The sequence below is a fragment of the Lynx rufus genome, unplaced genomic scaffold, assembly GCF_022079265.1.
Source record: "Lynx rufus isolate CCGP_SWC_20201006 ecotype Redwood Valley unplaced genomic scaffold, mLynRuf1.p SCAF_7, whole genome shotgun sequence".
Classification (NCBI taxonomy): domain Eukaryota; kingdom Metazoa; phylum Chordata; class Mammalia; order Carnivora; family Felidae; genus Lynx; species Lynx rufus.
This window is the reverse complement of record NW_025814889.1, coordinates 66,070,369-66,093,935: the sequence shown is the minus strand read 5'-3', so window position 1 is coordinate 66,093,935 and position 23,567 is coordinate 66,070,369. Positions and strand designations below refer to the sequence as shown.

Here is a 23,567-nt window from a genome sequence, read left to right as displayed (position 1 = left end):
GCAACCACAATTTTCCCAAAACATCCAAACCATAGCAGACTGACCAGAGCATCGCCCTGGAGCAGCCTACCTCATATTGAATCATGGCTCTGCAGCTTTCTAGCTGTGTGACTTTGTAAGTTACTTAATTTTTTTGTTCTTCAATTTTTTCATCTGTAAAATGCACATAATATGGAATTGCATCTACTTCATATGATTGTCTCCAATAGTTCCTGTGAGAATTAAATTAGTTAATCATGGAGAGCTCACAGAACAGTACCTGGCATGCAGTAAAATCCAATAATTTGTATTTAATGATGGTAATAAGCTTCTCCAGTGCTGGAGCCAGAATAATCAAAAGTAATGGATGGAAGAAACCTCATTCTAAATACTTCCTTCCTCTGTGATTGCCAAGCTGACATGATATGAACAAAGGACTCCTGCTGGTCATTCTTCCCGCCTGAGTGGAGAAATCTGGCTGCAGTAGGAGAGAGTAAATTAACAGGCAAAGAGAAACAGAGATGAGACAGAGATGGGGGAAAAGAAATTATGAGGCCCAGTTCTAACCCTGAGGTTCTAGGGAGGGCTCAGATTCTTAAAGTTCTTTCTTTGATCTTCCAATAAATTCCTTTTTGTTTTACTTTGTTTTTGCTTAAATCGTGGTTGTTTTTGTTACCTACACTGATAGATTCTCACTGGAACATGGTGGTAAGTAATGTGATGGATGAAGTGGGCAGAAAGATCACCTACTCATTTAGGCTTGCCAGTCTCTTAGGCTTCAGTTTAGCTCCAGCGTTCATTTCCACCAGGCCTTTTCTTTAAAAGAAAAAAAAAATTAATGTCTATTTATGAGAGAGAGAGCACAAGCAGGGAAGGGCCAGAGAGAGAGACACACACTGAATCTGAAGCAGGCTCTGAGCTGTCAGCACAGAGCCCAATGCAGGGCTCAAACCTACAAACTGCCAGATCATGACTTCAGCCAAAGTCCCATGCTTAACCGACTGAGCCACCAGGCACCCCTCCACAAAGCCTTTTCTTGAGGATCCTTTGCCATTGGCTTCAGGGGCAGAAGGACAACATTGAATGAACTCAGTGAAGTAGGAAGAGAAAAAAAAACATAGAAAAATAAATTGGTAGTCTGTGGCTCTATGATAAAGAAATGTTCTGTTTTTGTTTTCCAAATATGTGGCTTCAGAATTCTGAAAATAATTCTAAGGAAGGGGAGTCCAGAATATTTAGAATGCAGATTAATCATGTCAATAAAGGTAGACCCACAAGGGAACTATTATATATGTGTGTGTATATATATATATATATATGTATATATATATATATATAAATATAACATCAGTTACTTATTAAGGTCAGTGTAGTAAGTTTTTACTCTTTTAGAACAAAATTCAAGACTTATTGCTGATTTTATATATTTTTAATACTTGAGAGATTTAGAATCACATAATTCAATGTTATATTGAATGTTATATATACCATCTTAGCCAAATGTCTAAAAATGTCCAATGAGTTCTCAATCCATTAACCAAAAAACGTGAACTGATAATGAAAGGTTTAGAATACATAAGTTTATATATTATAAAAATTAAGTATTTAATATCAAGGGGGTAAGCTAAAAATTGCCAGATTTGGCAACATAAGAGAGTGGAGGGGCACCTGGGAGGCTCAGTTGGTTAAGCATCTGACTCTTGATTTTGGCTCAGGTCATGATCTGAGTTTGTGAGTTCAAACCCTGCATCTATCTGGCTCTACCAGCTGTCACTGTGGAGCCTGCTTGGGATCGCTCTCTTCTCCTCTCTCTCTGCCCCTCCCCTGCTCACATTCTCTCCTCTCTCTCTCTCTCCCTCTCTCAAAATAAATAAATAAACTTAAAAAAAAAAGACAGTGCAAACATTTGCTGTTTAACCTATCAATAACTTGGTGTTTGATACCAGTTGTAATTACAAATAAATTGATACTTTTAAAAAGACAGTTACATAGGAGTATATAAATCAGTTTCCCCAAAATCCATCCAAAGAGATTGCAAATTCTTCCCTTCCCTTTGTCTAAGCCCTTTAGCAGTACCCTTCCATAGTGACTCTGGCTTAGCTCTGATTTTTGCTCTGTCCAATGAAACAGTAGCAAATATAAAACAAGCAGAGACTTGGGGGACCTGGGTGGCTTCACTGGTTAAGCGTCTGACTTAGGCTCAGGTCGTGATCTCATGGTTTGTGGGTTTGAGCCCCACATCAGGCTCTGTGTTAACAGCCTAAGCACAGCCTGAGCACAACATTGGAGACTGCTTCAGATTCTGTGTCTCCCTCTCTCTCTCTGCCCCTCTCCTGCTTGCGCTTGCTCTCTTTCTCTTTCAAAAAAATAATAAGTAAACACTTTTTAAAAATTAGAAAAAAAAAGCCAGAAACTGAAAATTGCCTGTGCATTGTGACTTGCCCTTTCTTGCTGCTCCTGGGAGCTCTCATAATGCTGCCATGTGAAGGAGCACAAGCCAGCCTGCTGGAGACATGTGGCCCAGTCCTGCTGACAACCCCAGTGAACAGTTAACTATCTTCCTTGTCAGAATGGTATAACTGAAGTTGTGAGTCTAGCTGAGACCAGTAGGCAATCACCCATTTGAGTCCACTCCACACTGCTGACTTAATCAGAATCATGAGCTATATAAATAGTTGTTTTAACTATTATGACTTTCTTGGATATTACTTTATGTTTTGATCTATAAAAGTGAATAAAAAGGTCTTGATTATGAATGTAGAATTTTATAGAATTGCTTAATAAAGATTATAACTTCCTATTATGCATGGGTTAAATTATTGTGGTTTAAGTCACCTTTTGAGAAGCACAAGAACTTTCTCATTAAGTATAAGAATTGTCTATTTTAATTGGCAAGGTGGTTAACAAAAATGAAAAACTGTGTACCCAAAGATGAGTGAACTGTTATTTTTTGTTGGAACACCATGATGAGAAGACAGCATCTAATAACAGCCCTATTTATCTATGTAAAAACAAAAAACAAAACTTTCCTCCCTCAACACCAGTAAATGTAACGGCAAGAATATTACATTCACATTTAAGCAATAGAAGATCACTATGCATACAAGTGAGAACAAAATTAATGCTGCATTGTTACCATTATTTGACACGACTTGATTTGAAAACAAAAAAAAAAATTAGGTATGATGGCCCACTATTTAAAAAGTATTAATGTAACAGCAAATATGTAATATTCAAACCAAACCTCAGTGACTCAGAACTCCAACACATCTTCAGAGAGAGCTGTGAAATTGGCTACCTGAAAAATTTATCAATGTAACTGAATGACAAAAGATTCTGTTTTAAAATGGGGTAAACGACAAGACACATGGGTTGCAAATACAACTGTTGATGCTGCAAAGAGCAGTGACTTATCTGTAGTCTCAATGTCCTTTCTATAAATTGTGCCTTGATTTCCCACCATACATTTACACACAAGAATATTTTAATTTGAAATAGTATTGGGAAGACATTCACTGGTGATATGTGTCAAATGCTTTATATCATTGTATATCACCAAACTGATACTAAAACTAATTCTAATCACCAAAAATACAGGATTTTCTTTTTATAGCTACTACTCACACAACACATATTTCTAAGTAGTTTATTTAGAACATTAGTTATTTCCAAATAAGTGGTAAATGTTTCTAAATAATCCATATATAGATATATATATTTCAAAATAAATACTTCAACATTTACACAAAGAGAATATTCTAGGTGTTAATAATATGAATATTGCTATAAATTAAATTTCTGCTAGAGGATCTTATATATTACTTTTATTTTAAGGTAGGGAGGCATTCTACTAAAAAGCTATATTGGCCTTTAAGTATCTAGTTGAATATCAGATAAAAGATAAGGATATGAAAATTCCATAGAATGTTGCCAGATTTAAATCTGACTAGAGTTCTATATTTAAAAGTTTAGCATCCTGAGGCATCTAGTTATTCATATTTATTCAAGCAGTCAGTCAAAAACAATTTATTGCATATTTGTTGTTTAAGTGCCTGACATTTGTGAGTACAACAGACACAGTCTTTGACTACATGAAGCTCATACTAGTCTAGTAAGGAATAAAGACAAGGAAGCTGTCAATTTCCATGGTGTGATGATGACTATGAGAAAAATAGATAAACATTCAGTAATGAAGAGAGGAATTCACAGAAGGCTTCCTGAATATATCTTCTTCTATCCTATCTTCTCATTTGATATTAAATGATGGATACTTTTACAGCAATGAAGAATCTCAGACACTTAGCAAATAACTGTTGATTAATCCTGTAATTATGTTTTTCATGGGGCTCTCAGGAAAAAAAAAAAAACTTGGAAAGTAAAGTCACACATACACATCTAAATTTACTATAAAATGTTATAGTATAAAATATTAGAATAAAACATTTGTTTGTTATAAAGAATGATATATTCCTAAATTGGATCAATCCATGGATATTCTTAAGACAGCAGGTCTAAAAGGACTGTTGCTGAATAAAGTTGGTGCAATGTGTAACTTATGTTGTTAATGTAATCAATCCTGCTGTGTAGGCTGATCCAATTAGAACTGCTGTGGGGTTTGGTGTGAAGAAGGAAATAGAGGACCAAAAGAGATGGCGAATATTTTGAACTTGGTTTATCTCCAGTGATGCTGAGCTGTTGTCCAAACTTATCCACAATGTTTGCTATACATTCCAGATTTATAAGCACTGGGACTCACGGGGTCAGACGACATAGATGGGGAGACAGTATCGTCTCCTAGTTTATGTTTCTTTGTCCACTCTCAATGATTCCCCTTATCTCTTCCTTGCATCATTAAAAAGCTCGACTAATGTAATTCTAAAGAATGTAACATTTTTTAGAACATCAAACTGCTGTCTTTTTAAAAGAAAACAAGTTCATTAACTGTAATAATTAGCAAGTATCCAAGAGGTCACAAAACAGTTACCCAAATCCATGGCTTTTTAAAGAAAAAAAATTCCATTTTAAATAATGTCAAAAACCATTCCACAACACTCCTGCAGATGGTAATGATTCAACTATCTAATACTATTTAACATTATACAAAACATATAGTAAAAGTTAATTAAACTATTTGGAACACAGCCTGAGTCACATTTAATAACTAATACATATCCCTTACATGGTGTGTGATTACAGCTATCAGATCATTTTCATTTGTATTTCCTTTTCTCGTTTGATCTTGGCAGGCTCATCTACCTAGTATCCCACATGTTGAAGGCAGTCAGGACTTGAATCCAGGTCTTCTGATGCCAGCTGAATGTCCTATATTTTACAGTGTTACTGCTCTAGATGAAAAGACAACTGATCAGAACTTAGTGTACAGTAAATAGGAAACTGGTTTATTTTTATTTTATTCAATCATTTTCTCGTGTTGGTTATTTTAATAATTATAAAAGTTATAAATTAGAATATTTTTAATTCTAATTTTTACCATGATTAATTTATCCTTATCAACTAGTAAACCCAAACTACCAAACCATTAATAACATGAAGGCCATATGGATCAGTGTTTTCTTCTTAGATGCTTGCCAATTATTTGTCATAATGAGATACTTTTCTTCCAAAAACTACCATTCTTTCAAATTGATAAGAATTTGCAAATGGAGGAAAACTGGACTAGGAAGAAAGTAAAATTATACTAATCCCTTAAATTTTAATGATAAACATTTAGCTGGGAATTTACTAACAAAATAACAGATAGGGCACCTGGGTGGAAAGTTGGTTAAGCATGTGACTTCAGCTCAGGTCATGATCTTGTAGTTCAGGAGTTTGAGCCCCATGTCGAGCTCTGTGCTGACAGTTCAGAGCCTGGACCCTGCTTGGGATTTTGTGTCCTCTCTTTCTGCCCCTCCTTGCTCATACTCTGTCTCCCTCTCTCCCAAAAATAAACATTAAAAAGAAAAAAAGAAAATAAGAGAGTACATCCAGAGATTCAAAGATCTCATGATAATAAATTTATGAACTTCCAAACTGAATTATTTATCTCTTGAGACAGAAAATACCATTGGATGATAAATAGTCCATGGAAGTTTTCATACATACATATATATGGAAAAACTAACATAAAGAAAGAGCCACTATAATATCAAACATTATAAATCACAAAAGACCCATAAATAGTCTGTCAGGTCACATAAAATATCACTGAAAACTATTGGGAGACTTGCAGAAACTTTAAATTGCACTTATTTCAGCTAAAATGAATGATTATTTAAAACATTCACTTCCCATGTTACTCATACAGCATTACAAATACAATTACTTCGCTTTCTTCCCTTATCAAGTAACCAGCTCCATAGCTCAGCTGTCAGAGAATGGCTGACTTCTTGTGTAATGGCCAGATAGAAGGAAAACAAGAACTTCCCACTGACAAACCTTTTGGGGAACACATATATTACACATATAAAATAAATTCCATAGGAATTAAAACTGTATTTATAAATTCCAGGTTTTACTGGTATTCTAAGTGAAAATATAAGTAGAAAATATAAAGTTTTTCACATATACTTAATAATGAGGAATGGAATGCAGTTGTTAATTATCTGATTCAAGTTTGTACTGGTCACGTTTCCAAAATGCTCCCTGACAAAAAATAAGTAACATTTACCTAAAGCTAAGCGTATTTAAAGAATGTCCTTCAAAAGATAATGAAAAAATCATTAGTATTTGTAACATTATATAGGTAAATAAAATGGTATAAAGTTCCCGTAACACTAACTGGAAAAGATGTCCAAGATTGCCACCTTCAGTGCAATTGAGAATAATGAATTTTGAAAACAAGATTAGCAAAAAGGGGATTAAAAGTTGCCCAGTTATCCCCACTAAAAAATTAACATTACTCTGGATTTCAATTGTGCAAGCAGAGATCAGTATGGTCTTTCAACCCAGATCCTATTACATTCGTCTTTCTTTTCACATCAGTATTTTGTATGCCTTCCATAAGAAATGAGCCACCTGAATAAAGTATTTGTTTCAAAGTAAATTTATTTTGAGAGAGATGCAGCACAAGTGGGGAAGGGGCCGAGGGACAGAGAGAGAATCCCAAGCAGGCTCTGCACTGTCTGCACGGAGCCAGATGTGGGGCTGGAACTCATGAATCACAAGATCATGACCTGAGTCAGAGTTGGATGCTTAACTGACTGAGCCACTCAGGTGCCCCCTAAATAAATTATTTTAATAAAGAAATTCTGAGAGTCAATAACATATGAAGAAATGTTTCCTCTCTGGGCTACCATTTCTTGTTGGCCCTTACTCTTTCTTCAGTCTTCCTACTTCACTTTCCTTTTTTTCCTGGCAATATTCCTGAAGTGCTCATGCTCACCATCCCCAGAAGTACTTGCACATATGTAGGTGGGTAGTCAGGGGGGTAGGGGTGAGGACGGTGATGGCTGGAGGCTTGGAGGAGACACACATATTCTCATATGATACTAAAACGTAAATGCCTGATTAGCCTTAATGTGTTATTTTCCCCTGCGTTGTTTCAAAAAGGGACAAAGTCTTATGATGAAGGCATAGATTTCTAGGTGGGTTAATTAAAAATTGATATCCTAGATCAGAAAGATCTCCTCCGCTTATGGATCTCCCTAATCCAAGGGCCTCCTTACACCTCTGCGACTTTGCAGTATATTTGGTCAACCAGTCATAAGACCAACCCAGTACACAGGTATTACTTAAAGTTAACATTCAAGTCAGGCCAGGTTTCTTAACCTACATTTGGTTCTTTCACCATACGTTTAGAGACTGACAGATTGTAAAATAAAAAAAAAAAAAAAAATTGCACTGAACAGTACTTACTGAAAAACACTAATAGATACCTATTTCCTCTCATGAAACGTTTCTCCCAACAAGGCTACATCTCTCGGCTTCAAAATCTTTCAGGCTAGTTTTAGGGTGCCCCCTTCAACCTTTCATGCTGCTTATTAAGAATGTCCTTCTCCCTAGTCTCTGTACCATGTATAACAGGATCTGAGGAGGGACTACAGAGCAATTCCCTTCCTCTTCATCTTCTGGACATCCTTTCTCAAATAATAGCTATTTTTCTTCAGCCCCACTTATCATAGGGTCTGCTTATAGGATGTGTGTTCTCTGTGCTCCTCATTGCATATAGCAGAACATTTTCTACCTATTTTTTATATAAAAATAATCTCAACTCCTCTGAAGTATAGGTTGTCAGATTATACAAGTTTGGAATTAGTGTAGCACTTTGCATAAAAGGGCAAGTGGTCCTGGAGCCACTCTTCCTAAGTTTGCAAGGTTTCAACTTCCTGTACCTCACTTTCCTCATCAATAAAATGGGGATAATCGCATTTGCCTCACAGTTATGAGACTTAAATAAATTAATCCATATTTAAGACTTAGACCAGTGCCTAGTACATAGCAAGCATTCCATTAATACTGGTCAGTTATCATTACCTACTACTCAAGTGCCAAAGTTTTACTATGCAATTTCTATCCATGCCCCTTTATGCTGCCTGGAATGTTTTTCACAATGTCTTTATCCGTCCCCAGCAAGTATAGTCTCAAAGGCTAATTTTCCCATGAAATTTTTCTTTGTCCTTTCAGTCAGGTATAATTTCTATTTCCAAGTAAACTCCCTAGCTTTAGACTCCTCCTTAGTGATTATCCTATACTTTGCATTATACTATACCCAATTAAAAGGTGAGTTACTCTAATCTGGAATAGATTAGTCACTTTCAGGTTTTTGATATCATTCTTATACAAGGGACCTTCAAATAGCTGTTGGATTTAATTACAAATTTTTACAAATCTGGGTAGCTCAGTCGGTTAAGTGTCTGACTTCTGCTCAGGTCATGATCTCACAGTTTGTGAATTCCAGCCCCATGTCAGGCTCTGGGCTGACAGCTCAGACAATACCCCCACCAATTTTTAGAAACTCTTTTTAAGTTCTTCAAAGCAAAAGTAACACCCCAACTTCTTTGTCCATAAACAGAAAGACTATATACATAATACATGACAACTATAATCAAGACAAAACTCCTGGGCAGGTAGGTAATAGCAGAGGAACTTTATCTTATTGACTCTTCTGCAGATTGATAAACTGAAAACGGAAAAAAAAAATGTATTTATACAAGCACTAAAGAGCAAACAAAAGCAGGCAGGAACTGGATAGGATTTGATAATTGGAACATCTCACTGGGTGAGATCCATGTTTGTGTGACTTTTTTCTGAATCCAGGAAGCTGCAACAGCACTGGCTTGAGGCATGAGAGGATAGTGTTAAGGTGGCTATAAATTAAGAAGGGAAATCCTGGAAGGAGGGAGACATAAAGAAGGAACCCCCAAACCTGTGTGTCTGGCTGACATATATAAATGGGAGAAACTTAAGAAGCCCAGTGGAAAGCAAGAACTGGGCATCTAAAACACAGAACAGGGATCTCTTCTCTTTACCACAAGGGGTCAAAATTTGGGGTTTTAGTCCTGCCAAGTTAAAAGTCCTTGGAAAACACTCTGGGCTTTCTAAAGTCCTAGACTAACAATGAAACCCAAACCTCTACAAGTTCAAGGTGACCATCCAGCATTTAACTGCCTTCCATTACTATGAGAATAAAAGGAAGATTATATACTTATTTAAGCACTCATTACAGATGCTTACAATTAGTCAGTTCTGGGGCAGCTGGGTGGCTCAGGTGTTTAAGCATCCAACTTCAGCCTAGGTCAAGATCTCACCTTTCTTGAGTTCAAGCCCCTGTTGGCTCTGGCCTGACAGCTCAGAGCCTGGAGCCTGTTTCAGATTCTCTGTCTCCCTCTCTTCCTCTGCCCCTCCCCCATTCACACTTTGTCTCCCTCTCTCAAAAAAAACATTTAAAAATATATAGTATTCAAGGGCGCCTGGGTGGCTCAGTCGGTTAAGTATCCAACTTCGGCTCAGGTCATGATCTCACGGTCTGTGAGTTCGAGCCCCACATCGGACTCTGTGCTGACAGCTCAGAGCCTAGAGCCTGCTTCAGATTCTGTGTCTCCCTCTCTCTCTGCTCCTCCCCTATTCACACTCTGTCTCTCTCTCTCTCCCTCAAGAATAAACATTAAGAGGGGCGCCTGGGTGGCTCAGTCGGTTAGCATCCGACTTCAGCTCAGGTCATGATCTCACAGTCTGTGAGTTTGAACCCCGCGTTGGGCTCTGTGCTGACAGCTCACAGCCTGGAGCCTGTTTCAGATTCTGTGTCTTCCCCTCTCTCTGCTCCGCCCCTGCTCACGCTCTGTCTCTGTCTCTCAAATAATAAATAAACATTAAAAAAATTAATATATATATATATACACACACATATATGTAATTCAGCTCTACTAGTTCAAGACTAACAAAGGTAGGATTGGTGAATGGTAGACAAGGAAAACTGATAGTAGTACAATGAGCCACTAGCATCCAGGTTAGAATTAGAGAGTATGTTAGACACAATAAATTATAAAATATTATAAAACTGAATTTATTTACAAGCAATGTGAAACCATGATATCTGAACAAACTTTTTAAAACGGAAAACAGAAGTATTTTATTCTTAGAAATAGATTTACTTAAAAATCAGTTTTAAATGACATAAACCACAATATAATTTTACAGAACAGTTATCTAACAAAATATAAAACTTAAAAGCATCTATATACAACATATATTTATAAATTTTTTTAAAGATTAAGTTTTCCAGTCAAAATTTTTTTAAAATTCCCAAAGTATACCATGTTTGACTAACAATTTGCTTCCAAATAAAAGTCTCTTCAGAGAAACTAAGTAATAATTTTCAAACAACTATGCTCCTGCCTTTGGTAGCTGGAATTATCTAATTGAAACAAAGGTCTTTATTTCAGTGTAACTATGGCTAAGACTCCAATCCTGAGGGTTTTTTGGTTTGTTTTTTCCCTCCAGAAAATGGAAGGTAATATGGCAGATGGAAGATTATGTGCCTCTGGGATAGCCAAATTAGTGGGGGCCTCACAATCCTGACTTATAAAATCAGGGAGTATAACTACACTCCTCAGGTTTATTTTTCTTTCTGAAATGCTATGAATTTGAGGGTAGAATCCATGTCTTCTCCCTTCCCCCAATCAGTTGATAGCAGTTAACGTGGATTCTGGAGTCACCCTGCCTAGATGTGAATCCCTGCTCAGCCAGTTATTTTGCAATCTTGGGAAAAATATTTAATCTCCCTACACTCAGTTTCTTCATGTATAGATTGGAGATATTAAAAACAGTACTGATCTCACAGGGTTGTTATGAGGCATAAATAATGCGGGTAAAGCACTTATAACACTGGCCAATACAATGAAATAGAGGAGTTTCCAAATTTTTCACCATCATCCTTCACTGATATGGGAAAAGATCTTGTCTATGCCATATGAAGTAAAAAATGTCATACAGGAAGATATGTTAGACTAAATCACTTAATACAGGATTACAAAACACAAAAATGATTGTTTTTTACATTTACTTTATCTTCACAGAATTTAAAAAATATCCTGAACAACATAATAAATAAACATGGATAACTATAAATTACTTTGCAGTTCAAAACTTAAAACTATAAGAAAAGTAAATTCAGCCTATTAAGAAAGTTTAATTACTAGAACACTCAGAAATGTAGTACAATATCACCACCTAGTGGATACTGCATTTAAAAACATTTTATAGATAGTGCTTGCCCTATTTATCATTAAGAGGAACATCCTTTTCAAATAGAAGCACATTCTCTTCACGAATGTAAAGGGGATTTAAAAAAATAGAAAACAAATTTAATACTATATTAGCAGTACTCTTAAACATTACAGATAAAAATACCTCTACTAAATTGTGTATCTCAAATTTATTTCTAAGACAAGGTAACAGAATTAGAAGTACAATTTTTGTTCAGAAATTTAAAATATATTAGAGACAGCATGCAAGTCACCAGAAATACTTCACCATGACTTATCAGTTCATGAAAAAAAGGTCAGTTGTAACAAACATGAATTTCAAATCACCGGGTTATGAAGCATCTTAAAAACATTTTACTCTACTTACTATCTCAATCACTTCTGAAGCATTCCTGATAAATAGAAATCTTGCCTCCAATGAGAGGGGAAACTTACTTTTTTCTGGATCCATTCCCCACGGAGACTAAACAGAAAATGTACATTTTTTTATCAGTTGAAATCTGTTGGCCCTTGATATACACTTCAGGGAATGAAGACTAGTCCAATCCTTCTTCCAAATAATTATTCTTCAATTATGAAAGCCTATCAAGTTGTAGAATCTCTAATTCTCCAAGTTAAACATTGTCTCTAATCTTTTAGCCATTTCTCTTACAACATAACTATCTGTTCATGCTCTTTTAAACAGCTGCTAGCATTTTAAAAAATGACTATTACAATACAAAATCCAATACAAACAATAATATGCCATGAATGTTCTGGTTAATGCACAGTAAAGACAGATGACCAGCTCTCCATATTTTACTTCTCTTAATGAAAAACTTTCACAGTGAGGCAGAGTATCAATTAAAAACTCACAGGTTTGGGAGTAAGGCCAATCAATGTTCTTCAGTGACGATGTGGACTTTGGGCGACTTGCCTGGTCTGCATGATTTTAGCTTCTCCAGCGGTTAAAGAGAAATCAGTATCTGCCCCATACAAATATGAGGATCAAATGAGACGATATTTATAAATCAGTCCACACAATGCCCTGAACACTGTAGGTGCTCAATAAATGACAGCAATTGTTAGTTACCATTACTTTTCCTCCCTCTCTTTCTCATTTTGTACGTGCCTTCCCACCCCCAACACAGTTCAGCTGAACTGAATCATCAGAAAAGTTTCAGTCAGTGTGCAAAAAATCAATACAATGCTTAATATTTATCTCCTCAGAAAAATACCATATTTCTTTTTGCCTGATGGTGATGTACTGGGCTCATATTAACATTAAATTCACCAAATGCCCATTTTTTATAAGCAAAATGTAACAGTATTATTAGATTTCTCACTGTGGCAACATTTCTTACTCTAGAAATAATTTTTAAATGTTAAAGAATTTAGTATTGGGTTCATGGATATGTGTTAAAAATATATCATCTATCTACTTTTATTATAATTTTCTTTCTTCTTTCTTATAATACAAGTTTTAATATATTGCAAATATTTGTCTAATTGTCAACATTTAAATCATAAAAAAGTACCCTAAAGAAAAAATAACATTTATTCCTAAAGTAGTAAAATGCAGCCTAACTAAAATAACACAAATTATTGGTAATTGCTTGAAATCTCTTTTCCCTTAAGAGTTTAATAAGCATCAGAAGTTTTACTGCTATTATATTTTAATGTTTGAGAGTTACTTATTTTAAATAAAACAGCAATAATTTTGAAATCATATCCTATTATCACAACATAACATATTTACAAATAGATACATAATATAAGTATTAAACAGTATAGCAAATAAAAAAAATTTTTAAATAAGGCAGAAAATTTAGGCAGAAAAAAGTTTAGGACGGTTTTCATTATGAAGCATGTGATTTATTTCCTAAGGTTGGTTTATGGTTATATAGTATATCTTTTCTAGGACATTCACTTCATTCTATACTAAAAACTTCATTCAGTATACACTTCACATTTACTATACATTTATGAACTTTATGGATATACGGTGGAGGTTGAATTAGTTTGAAATTAGGCTAGACACATGACAGGCTAGAATAACTAGAGTTAGGACAAATACTGTTTCCACTTGAAATGAGGTCAAATGCTTAAAACCACCTGCTTTATTGAATCCAAAGTCACAAATACAGAAATCCTAACTTTCATGTTAAATGCTTTTTCTACAAGCCCATGGTTTCTATGTCATATTTAAATTTCCATTTGAAAAGGCTTTCTCATATTACTTGCCAGATATTTTTCTTGTTTCACTAAAGGAAATTCTAATTGGCTCAAAGATAATAAATGCTCTCTAACCTGATCAATGCGAATTCATTTTTCTATTTCCACATTTTACTTAAATGTTTATCTAAAATAACTGTCCACTATTTAGGCAGTATAATAAAAATAAGGATCTCTTTTCTTCTCCTCTCCTACCTTCAGATGATTATGAAGAAAAAAAATATCAAGAACAGTGACAGTTAAATTCAAACAAGAAGTACACTACATTAAGCTATTTATCTGTTAGAAATAAACTGCATTAAGCTACTTACATTAATGTACTTCATGACAGACTAAGCACATTCCAGAAATAACTTTAAGAAGAGGAAGAGGCCAGACAGCTAACATAATTTGTCTTATGACAAAATGACATTCTATATTTAAACTCAGGAACACTGTACTTCCAAATAATTTAAAAACATAGTTGGACACATTAAAAAGATTTCCAGATATCTAACAAAAGAAAACACAAATAGTGTGTGAGGAAACACACAGCACACTGCTTACTAACACCATATAAAGGGAATACTCTGTATCTATGGAATTTCATGTAAGCTAAAAACAGTTCAAAAAGATTTATTATAAGGCTTAGAAAATTTATGCACTAAATCTTTTTAGGACATTCTTTAAAATAATCCTACTTAAAGACTTTAACAATAATCACAAGGCTCCACAGGCTATCCAGCTTATCAATACTTCTTTTTTTTTCAATAATCACCTTTTAATCAAGAAATTCAATTTAATTTTCAAAAAATGTCAAAATACATATCCAATAATTCTTGAAAAATCTTCAAAACACAAATGCAACCTAAGATGTTTCTAAAAGCTATGCTCCATAGCACCTTTTAATTCACAGTATTCTTTTCTAAAGTATTAAGTACTGTATTTTATATACTGTATGGAAAACATGGAAGATTACCCTGTTTCCCTCTGAGTGTGGATTTCCTCCAAAAAAATCTCTTAAAATAGCAGGAATTCAACACTTACAAATGAACTGGAACAGTGATTCCCCCAATATGGAGTAGAATGGTTTCCTCATGTTGCCAGACTGGGTTAGAGGGGAAGTTTTTTCATCTCAACAATATTCTGAGTCACAAAAGCCTTGCATTAATAGTATCAGATAAGAAAGTTGTTTATTTTGACTTCCTGGAACTCAGATCTCCATTATAAGATAATAATTCGTGTTTTCTTATCTAATTATAAAAAAAAAATGAGTTGTTAAAAACATCTCTCAACAATCACTGTTACAACTAGAGAATCAATATACTTTCTAAGTACTGAACAGAATACAAGACTGCCCTATACTTATTACTAAAGACTATACCTGTAATTTTCACCTACACAATTTTATATTTGCAAATGCAGAATATTTTCCAAATCCACCCATTGTTTAAAACCCAGAGAAACCATAATCTAACATTGAAGATAAAGTAATTTGTTCACAGTTATTTAAAAGTTTACAAATGTAAAATGATATTAAAAGATAAATTCTGTTCACAGTTCTAAGTTTGCATGTCAAAGTAAACATGTCCAAGTACTACTTTTCTGTAAAGGAATGACAACCAAGTGAATTCACATGAAACAGTAAACACAGAATTTAAAGACTCATATAAAATTCATATCTGAACAGTTGCTTCCTAATCTACAAAATAAGACTAGCTCAATAGATCTCTAAACTTCCTTTCACTTCTATTTTGGATAATGGAATCAAATACCAAATTACCCTTACTTCTGTAATTCTGTAACCTTGGAATCAGCTCTTAGTGAGGATGTAATTTTATTTAAAATATCTCAGCAAAGAAAGAAATTATTTCCTACAAATTTTATGAGGTTTATCCTAAAATATCCTTTGGTAACTTCAGTGGGTGAAAAGTATCCCACAAAAAGATGTCTACACGGAACCTATAAATGTGCCCTTACTTTTGAAAAAGGGTCATTGTAGATTTAATTAAAGGTCTTGGCATAAGACCATCCTGGATTAAGGTAAACCCTAACCCAATGACATTGTCCTTATAAGAGAGAGAGGACCATGTGAAGACAGAGGCAGAGATTGGAGTGACACAGCTGTAAATCAAAGACTGCAGACAGTCACCAAAAGCTAGAAGCATGGAACAGATTCTCTCCCAGAGCCTCTAGAAAAAAATCAACCTGGCCACACCTTAATTTTAGAAATTAGATATTTTTATAGCTACCAAGTTTGTGGTTATCTGTTACAGCAACCAGAAGAAATGAATACACTAATGTATCTCTGAACGAAAATCCCTTTTAAAAGGTATTATCGGGGCGCCTGGGTGGCACAGTCGGTTAAGCGTCCGACTTCAGCCAGGTCACGATCTCGCGGTCCGTGAGTTCGAGCCCCGCGTCAGGCTCTGGGCTGATGGCTCGGAGCCTGGAGCCTGTTTCCGATTCTGTGTCTCCCTCTCTCTCTGCCCCTCCCCCGTTCATGCTCTGTCTCTCTCTGTCCCAAAAATAAATAAACGTTGAAAAAAAAATTTTAAAAGGTATTATCATCAACACAATTTATCTTTGGCCATCATATATTTCATATTAATAATCAATGAAAGGGGGACACCTGGCTGGCATAGTCAGTAGAGCATGTGACTTGATCTTGGGGTCGTGAGTTTGAGCCCCACATCAGGTATGAAGATTACTTAAATAAATAAATATATTTTTTTAAAAAAAGAATTAGTGAAAGGGCTTGATCATTTCTAGATTTTTAACAAAAATTAACAACTTAATTCCAAGATAAACATAGATGAGCCTCTAATTTATAACATTTACTATCTGAGTCTATTTTGCCTTATGATTCAAATTATAATCACTGAAATATTTTAATCAAGAACATTACCTGATCATTTGTCAATATGTTTCAAATACTTGTCTGCTATTGCTTTCTGAAGAGAATTCATAAATAAGTTTCAGTACTACAAAGCTCAGTTTTCTTAAACTTGTACCTGTAAAATGTTTTTAAGCTTTTTGAGTGGTCAGCAGTATCAAAAAGATATCATGAAATAACTGTAAACAATTTCATTTTCCACTATTCAGGCTTATGGAGCAAGTCTTAAACTTTTCTCAGTTCTTTATCAGTTCCTTGGATTTATTATGTATGTTTAAAACACAAAAAATCTGATGTGATCTGTGGATCACCACTGTGCCTGAAACAAAGTCCGTAATTTTTACCTCTTCAATTGTTCATTGTGGAGATAGTCTATATAAGTCTATTTTTAGAACTCAAGATATCTCTGACATTACCACATAAATCTCTGAATGTCCTGACTATCTGGCCACTGAAAAGTCTTGTTCAGGAAGACATAAAAAGTTAGGAAATTAACAACTGCATAGCAGCCTAGTTCACAAACAAGTCTAGATATAGGTGGTAGAGGTATGTTAAGCCTATAAATAACATAAGGTAAAATGAAATAACGAAATTCTAGCAGTTTCTGAGGTACTGTAACAGTAAACAAGCATATGAAAAACATTAAATTCCAGAAAATTGACTTAGATTTCAAGGAGTCAGCTATACTCCAACCAGCAAATATATATACTGGAACTAACAAGTATTTCATAATTTCATATCTTTGAAAAACTCTTTTCCATACATAGAATGTATAATGTCTATTATCTGCTAGCAAGTATTTATGAGCATAAGTGAATTTCCAAACTAAAAACAGAGAGACTAAGGTGATCATAAAAAACTGAATTCTACGTTTCCAAACTAAGGAAAGAAAAGCTCTAATTTTGCCAGGAGACAATAGGTGAGGAAAGGAAAAAAACAGAGTAAAAGAGAAAAAGTAGAAGAGTTGAGGAAAATGTAGACAGGCTTCATGACTACTTCGATCGCCAATAACAATTCCACCATTAACAACTACAAAAACACAAAACAGAAACACCAGAAGGATGTACGGCCAAGTCAAAAGGAAAAGCACACTCAAGTTCTTAAAGGACATGGAATAAGCCAAAAGAAACTGAAGAATTTTCCTGAATTCTGAAAATGGTCCTTTAATAGGGGGAAGCCTCTCTTCCTTCTTCTTTTGTAGCTCAGTTTTCCAAGCTTCTGTTAATTTTTGTGCAATGACATTTCCTGCGCAGAAGACAGCCCAGATGATATTAGTTTGACGAAACATGAAGCCACAAAATCCAAGCAAAGCTGAAGTTTTATGATTTCCATAAAGACACATCAAATAGGCAAAAAGAGTAAAAAACATGGATCCTGCTTCTGTATAATAAAGGAAGTTAAAAAAATAGAGTGTGGGAAATACTGCTAATGTTAATGTTGACAAGATTCTCTGGATACTTGAGGCAGCCTAAGAGGAAAAGAAAATACATTTACAATTATTTTCACAATAAAACAAATATGCTATTTCTGCTGGGCTAACAGAGATTTATTAAAAAAACAAAAACTACCTTAATCTTATTTAAATAAAATTATTCAACATTAATCTTATTTCTAGCTTTGCAAAAACATAACATACATTTGTAAGGATGCTTTCTGGTACCTTTTAGTTCTATTTATCAGTTTGGAAGTCATGAAGACAACACATGTGTATGCCAAAGCCTCTATGTTCTAAAACACTTTGAATGATTCAACAAATAATGAAGGAGTTATTGTGTGAACTAAATTCTATGAGGAACATGTTGATGAACGGGACACAGGGCACACAGTTTCATTTCCCTGAACTAAGTCTTAGCGCTTCTAATAAGCATTCATTTAGCCATCATCCTTAATTTCTTTTAAAGATACTCCCTTCAAAACTTTAGAGGCAATGTAAATATGTATATAGCATTTTTACCACTATACCCAATGGTCTTACTGTTTCATGATGAATTTACAGGTTTTTTACTGAAAATAGTGGTCTCAGTCTAAAGTTAAATATCTTACTTTGGCCTTTCTCAAAAGCTATTTCAGATTTTGAAAGTATTCTTATCTCCTGAAATTTTATCTTCCACTTAATCTAAATCACCAAATACGACCATGCCATTCTCTTGGTTAAAATTAAAAGCTGTATGCCATCACTTACTAGATCAAGTTCAAAATCCTTTCCATGACATATGAAGGCATTCATGACTTCACCCCTACCCACTTGTCTAGCCTCACATCCTTGTATTTTATCATCTTGTGATTCCAAAGAGCAATTCTCTATGATCTTGTTGCTCACCTCCTTTCTACCTTTGCTTATGCTTTTTCTCCTGCCAGGATTCATTCCCCACCCTACAGTACTGTCTATTCATCGGGATTCAGTTCAGATACCATCTTTTCTGGGAAGTCTTACCCAATGCCACCCATACATCTTACTGCCATTCAGGCTACAAAATAAGTGCTCCTCTAATCCTTCTGAGTCCTTATAATGTCTTATACCTATCTCCCTCTCATCATTTACACTATTGAAATCATTTAAGTTAAACCTAATTATTATAATTAATATTTATTGAGTCCTTACTATTCTATCAGGCATTATTCCAAATGCCTTCCCTTTATTAATCTCCTGTACTCCAACAGTCCTCTGATGTAGATTCTATATTTCCATTTAATAGAAGAATACACTAAGGGGTCACTAAAGGTGACCTGCTAAAAGTAACACAACTTGGAAATGGACAGAATTCAAAGCTAGGCAATCCACCTCACAATTCCTCAAAGTCTGTCTTCCCTAAGGAAGATAAAAGTTTGGTAAAGAAAAAAAAAATGCCTTATTTATTTCTGTAGTGTCAGTGCCTACCACACATAATAAGCACCATAAACATTTACTGAACTCATTTGATTCACAAATATTTATTTTAGGTGTCACAAATCAAAGTATTACAAATCATTCAAGTATTTAAATACAAACTTCTTCTAAAATGGGGGTAGGAGACTTGCTTTATCTTAACAAAATATACATAAAGACTAAGTGTTCAAGATACTTTTCACCAAATCTCATAAAATCGATTTATCAAAATTGTGGATCTGACTACGTAGAAACTTACAATAAATTATTTTGGAAACATACCTTGTGTCTGGGTTGTACCTTGCGGAAAAGCAAATATAGTAAATAGAAGTTGCCTACACTGAAGAGAAGATTAACAAATCTGAGCATTCCAATGGAGCACACAACATGTTCAGACCATCCAAAGATCCAACTGGCAGGTTTGACCACTCCAACTGACAGCAGGTATAAGCCAGGTAATGTAGTAATCATGGGATCCCACTTAAAAAGGAAAGGCCAACAATGAAGCAAAAACAAGATGAAATACTAACAGGACCTACACAAGGAAGTCAAGCTCAAAAACATCTCCACCAATGATCAGGTATGTTGAGAAGTTAGTCTGTGACACGGTGGTTAGGTAAGTCCTCAGCAGATAAAATATCTCCTCTAAAGAAAAGTTTTGCTTATATTTTGCCTCTGTACCTGTTCTGTGAGGAGGTATCTGTAACCAGCAAACAACAACTTAAAACCAGTTTCCATTTTCCAAGACCTACCCTTCAGAAACCCTGTATTTTAGTGATCAAACTGCAAATGTTCCCATTTTAAAGTGTGGAAACACTGACTAGAACTCTGATGGTTTTGGAGGGAAATAAGTGTTTAAAGAGATCAAACCACAGGCTCCATAATGGTAGCTAACACGTACTGAGCCAAGAATTGTGCCAAATCCTCTTTATTTAATCCTGCAACACATCTTATAGTAGATCCTGTTAAAATTGTCATTCTCAGAGAAGTAACCTGAGGCTCAAAAATTTTCCTAGTAAATAACCACACAAAAATTACAGACTTTATATTTCTAACCACATTGCTTCCTCAGACAAGTAAGGGTAATACATCTACTTTATTTTGTATCTTTATATTTACATAGGCCTTTATATTTTCAAACATGATGCCACCTCACTGGGTGCTAGTTTCTCCAGTTAACTGAAGGTTCCTAAAAACACCAAGGATGGAATTAATGTAACTTGTCACTTCTTGGTGGCTGAAGATTCCCCTCATTCCCCCCATTCCCCACAGTATCGCACACCCAAAATATTGGGTGAAGCTCTTAACAGGTGAACTAAAGTGAGGTTTCCTGACATTTCCAAGGGGGCAGGCCGATGCCTCTGATCTAGGGATTGGGGAAGAAAAGCTGGGATAGCTAATACCAGCCACCAAGAGGGAAACAAATGTACCGTGCGCCTGGGTTGTACCTTGTGACAAAGCAAATATAGTATTCCATTAGCTGATCTCTCAGAACATTACTTCCTGAGACACAGATCTGCTTATATTCATTCATTAAACAAACATTTCACAGATCTCAGGGACAGGAACAAAAGATTACCCAGTTCCTTTCATAATTCGAAACTGGAAGGGTAGAGCGGAGGGACCAAAAGATAAGGGGGGGCTGAGGGGGGGAGAAAGTAGTGTTGGGGCTGGGTCAGCCCTCTCCGGCCTGCCCTAGGGTGGGGGTAGGTTGGGGACCCCACCTGCGAGAGGGAGAAATGGCCCTCACAGTAGCGCTGCGCCTGCGGCAGGTGGAAGATCTCGTCCATGTAGGGCTCTCGCAGCGCCCGGCTGAAGGCGGAGAAGAGGAGACAGGACACTAAAAAGGTACAGCTCAGGGCAGCCGAGAAGTAGTAACCCTCGAGCTGCGCCATTCCTGCCCCCATAGCCACTGCCCAAGAACCCAGTCCTGGAAAATCTGTTCCGGGTTCTCGAGCCTGCAAAGCCGAGCTTGAAACTCGGGCTCGAAATGGGCGCGCAAGGCGGGACTGGCCGGACAGGACTGAGCATAGCCGGAAAGCAAAGGATGCTGGGAGAGCCCGGACCCTGATCTTCCGGAGGGATCCGGTCACTGTTTCCGGAGTGACGAGTTTAGGTAACGGACCGGGCTGTTGCCCTGTCAATCACGTTGCGCAGGTCGCACTGGAGTGGTCAGAGCCACCGGGAGGGGCGGATCCCGGAGTCTACAGGGGCTGTAGCTGCGCGGCTAGATGGCTTTGAAGGGAAAGCCGCAGTTGTTTATCCCTCTAGTTGCATTTGGCTTTTTTCCTGCTCGTTCTCATCTCTTACCAGGAGGTGGCATCGCTTCCCCACGTTTGCAATCCCCAAGCCCTGACATTTTGCACCTTTCCCCCTAATTATTTTTCTTTCATGTGATCTGAATTGAAACCTGTGATTCCAAGATATTTGGTTTTATCAATTTTGGAGTGTAGGAGGGGAACTTTGGTTATGGAAGCTAAGATTACGACTTCCAGATTAAAACTTGAATGTCTTTAGAGGCTTTTCACTGCTGAATGAACTTCACTTAATTAGAGGATTTTTTTTTAAGTTAAAAAAGACCTCTTTTAGAATGTGGACACTCTCAAAGGGGATTTAGTTAAGTCGGCATTCATAGTGCACTCTGATAACCAGATTGCAGTACTACTGGGGAAAGAAATTTTTAGGATTTGGGGTGTTTTAGATAAGAAAGGATTCTCTGTGTCGGCAAGTTTGTTCTCGTTCATATCTCTGCTGCAGTATTTTATTTTTACTACTAAATAATAAGCATGAACGTATTAATGGGTGGCACTGTGTATCAGTAATATTTGTAGTCCCCCAAACGGCTTTCACATACTAAGCACTTAAATTGGTAAACTGTTTACAGGTTGTGTAGATTTCGCACATTTCTGATATTAGGAGTTAGGGGCAGGAAGTGAAAGAGAATATTTGAAGAATGCTGAAGATAAATTATGTCTGGTAATTTTGCCTTGAACATAGTTGGCATGTTTTGAAGGATGCCCTCTTGGGTACTCTCAGTCAGATTGTCTTTGGTGGGAATACATTAGAAAAGTGTCAGGATTTGTTTAGTGTTACAAACCTCAAGGTTCTCAGTTCATTTTTCTTTGAGTCCAAGCTAATTCACACTGTCCCAATTTAGACAAATTAAACTGCATCCCTATTCAGTCTCTGCTATTTCTTCATTAATAAAAGGGCACAACGTGAATAAGGGTGGGATGGAAACATATTTAAGCCACTGGAATCAAATCATGTCAGGATTCTGTTTTGATGTGATGCTTAGCTTTGTTTTCTCTATTATCTCCCATTTTATTACTGGGTCAATAATGTGCTTACCTATTTAAAATCATGTCCAGATGATTCAGTCTTCAAAAAGTAGGTAATGGTCTACAAGTAATGGCCCCAGATCCCATGATTTACTCAAAGGTGACATATATACTGTAGGGGAGGAAAAGTATCTGTTTCCTCTACCCTTCTAAGTTCTCAACTGGGAGCTCTGTAACAAAAGACAGATTAATGAGGAGAAAGCATACAAGTATATTTAATATAAATGTTATGTGACATAGGAGCCTTTGTATGAAAGTGAAAACTTGAAGAGATAGTTCAATCTGAGCATTTTTATGCTAGGTTTGATGAAGAGTGGAAAGTAGTGAAAGGGTATGGATAAGACAAAAAGTATGAGGTAAGTATAGTAAACTGGAAGAAATTTAGCAAGGCCTGTTCATTCAGATTCCTCTATGTTCCTTCAATTTCAAAAATAAGGATGCTTCTTTCCTCTGTGTGTAGGAAGGCCACCTCTCACATAAAGGTTTTATGATCTGCTTCAGGAGGTCAGAAAGTCCTCTCTAGGTTTTATGATCTGCTTCATTGGAAGACCAGAAAATCCTTCCTGCACATGCCATTTCTCAAATTTCTT

General features: G+C 35.9%; 1 protein-coding gene across 3 annotated transcripts; it reads right to left on the bottom strand.

The window, feature by feature from the left end:
- Positions 1-10,466: 10,466 nt before the first annotated feature.
- On the bottom strand, positions 10,467-21,675 carry LOC124502065 (dol-P-Glc:Glc(2)Man(9)GlcNAc(2)-PP-Dol alpha-1,2-glucosyltransferase). 3 transcript variants are annotated; one of them, XR_006959826.1, is made up of 5 exons: positions 21,361-21,675; positions 19,919-20,116; positions 16,783-18,238; positions 14,922-15,127; positions 10,467-12,646 (listed from the first exon to the last, which is right to left on the bottom strand). XR_006959826.1 is itself a non-coding variant. In XM_047066501.1 (3 exons), exons 1-3 carry the CDS (start codon positions 21,541-21,543, stop codon positions 17,183-17,185), a joined length of 1,437 nt encoding a protein of 478 aa, XP_046922457.1. In that variant the 5' UTR covers positions 21,544-21,675; the 3' UTR covers positions 16,633-17,182. The 3 variants fall into 3 exon arrangements, 1 of the variants encoding a protein (XP_046922457.1); XR_006959825.1 differs by lacking the exon at positions 10,467-12,646 and having other exon boundaries at positions 13,766-15,127; XM_047066501.1 differs by lacking the exons at positions 10,467-12,646; positions 14,922-15,127 and having other exon boundaries at positions 16,633-18,238.
- Between the last annotated feature and the right edge of the window lie 1,892 nt (positions 21,676-23,567).

Coding starts and splice junctions, on each gene's coding strand:
- LOC124502065 (XM_047066501.1), bottom strand. CDS start 21,543: ATGGGGGCAGGAATGGCGCAGCTCGAGGGTTACTACTTCTCGGCTGCC. Junction 20,117..21,360: donor GCCATTTCTCCCTCTCGCAG/GTGGGGTCCCCA, acceptor TTCCTTTTTAAG/TGGGATCCCATGATTACTAC. Junction 18,239..19,918: donor AGGTACAACCCAGACACAAG/GTATGTTTCCAA, acceptor TTTTCCTCTTAG/GCTGCCTCAAGTATCCAGAG.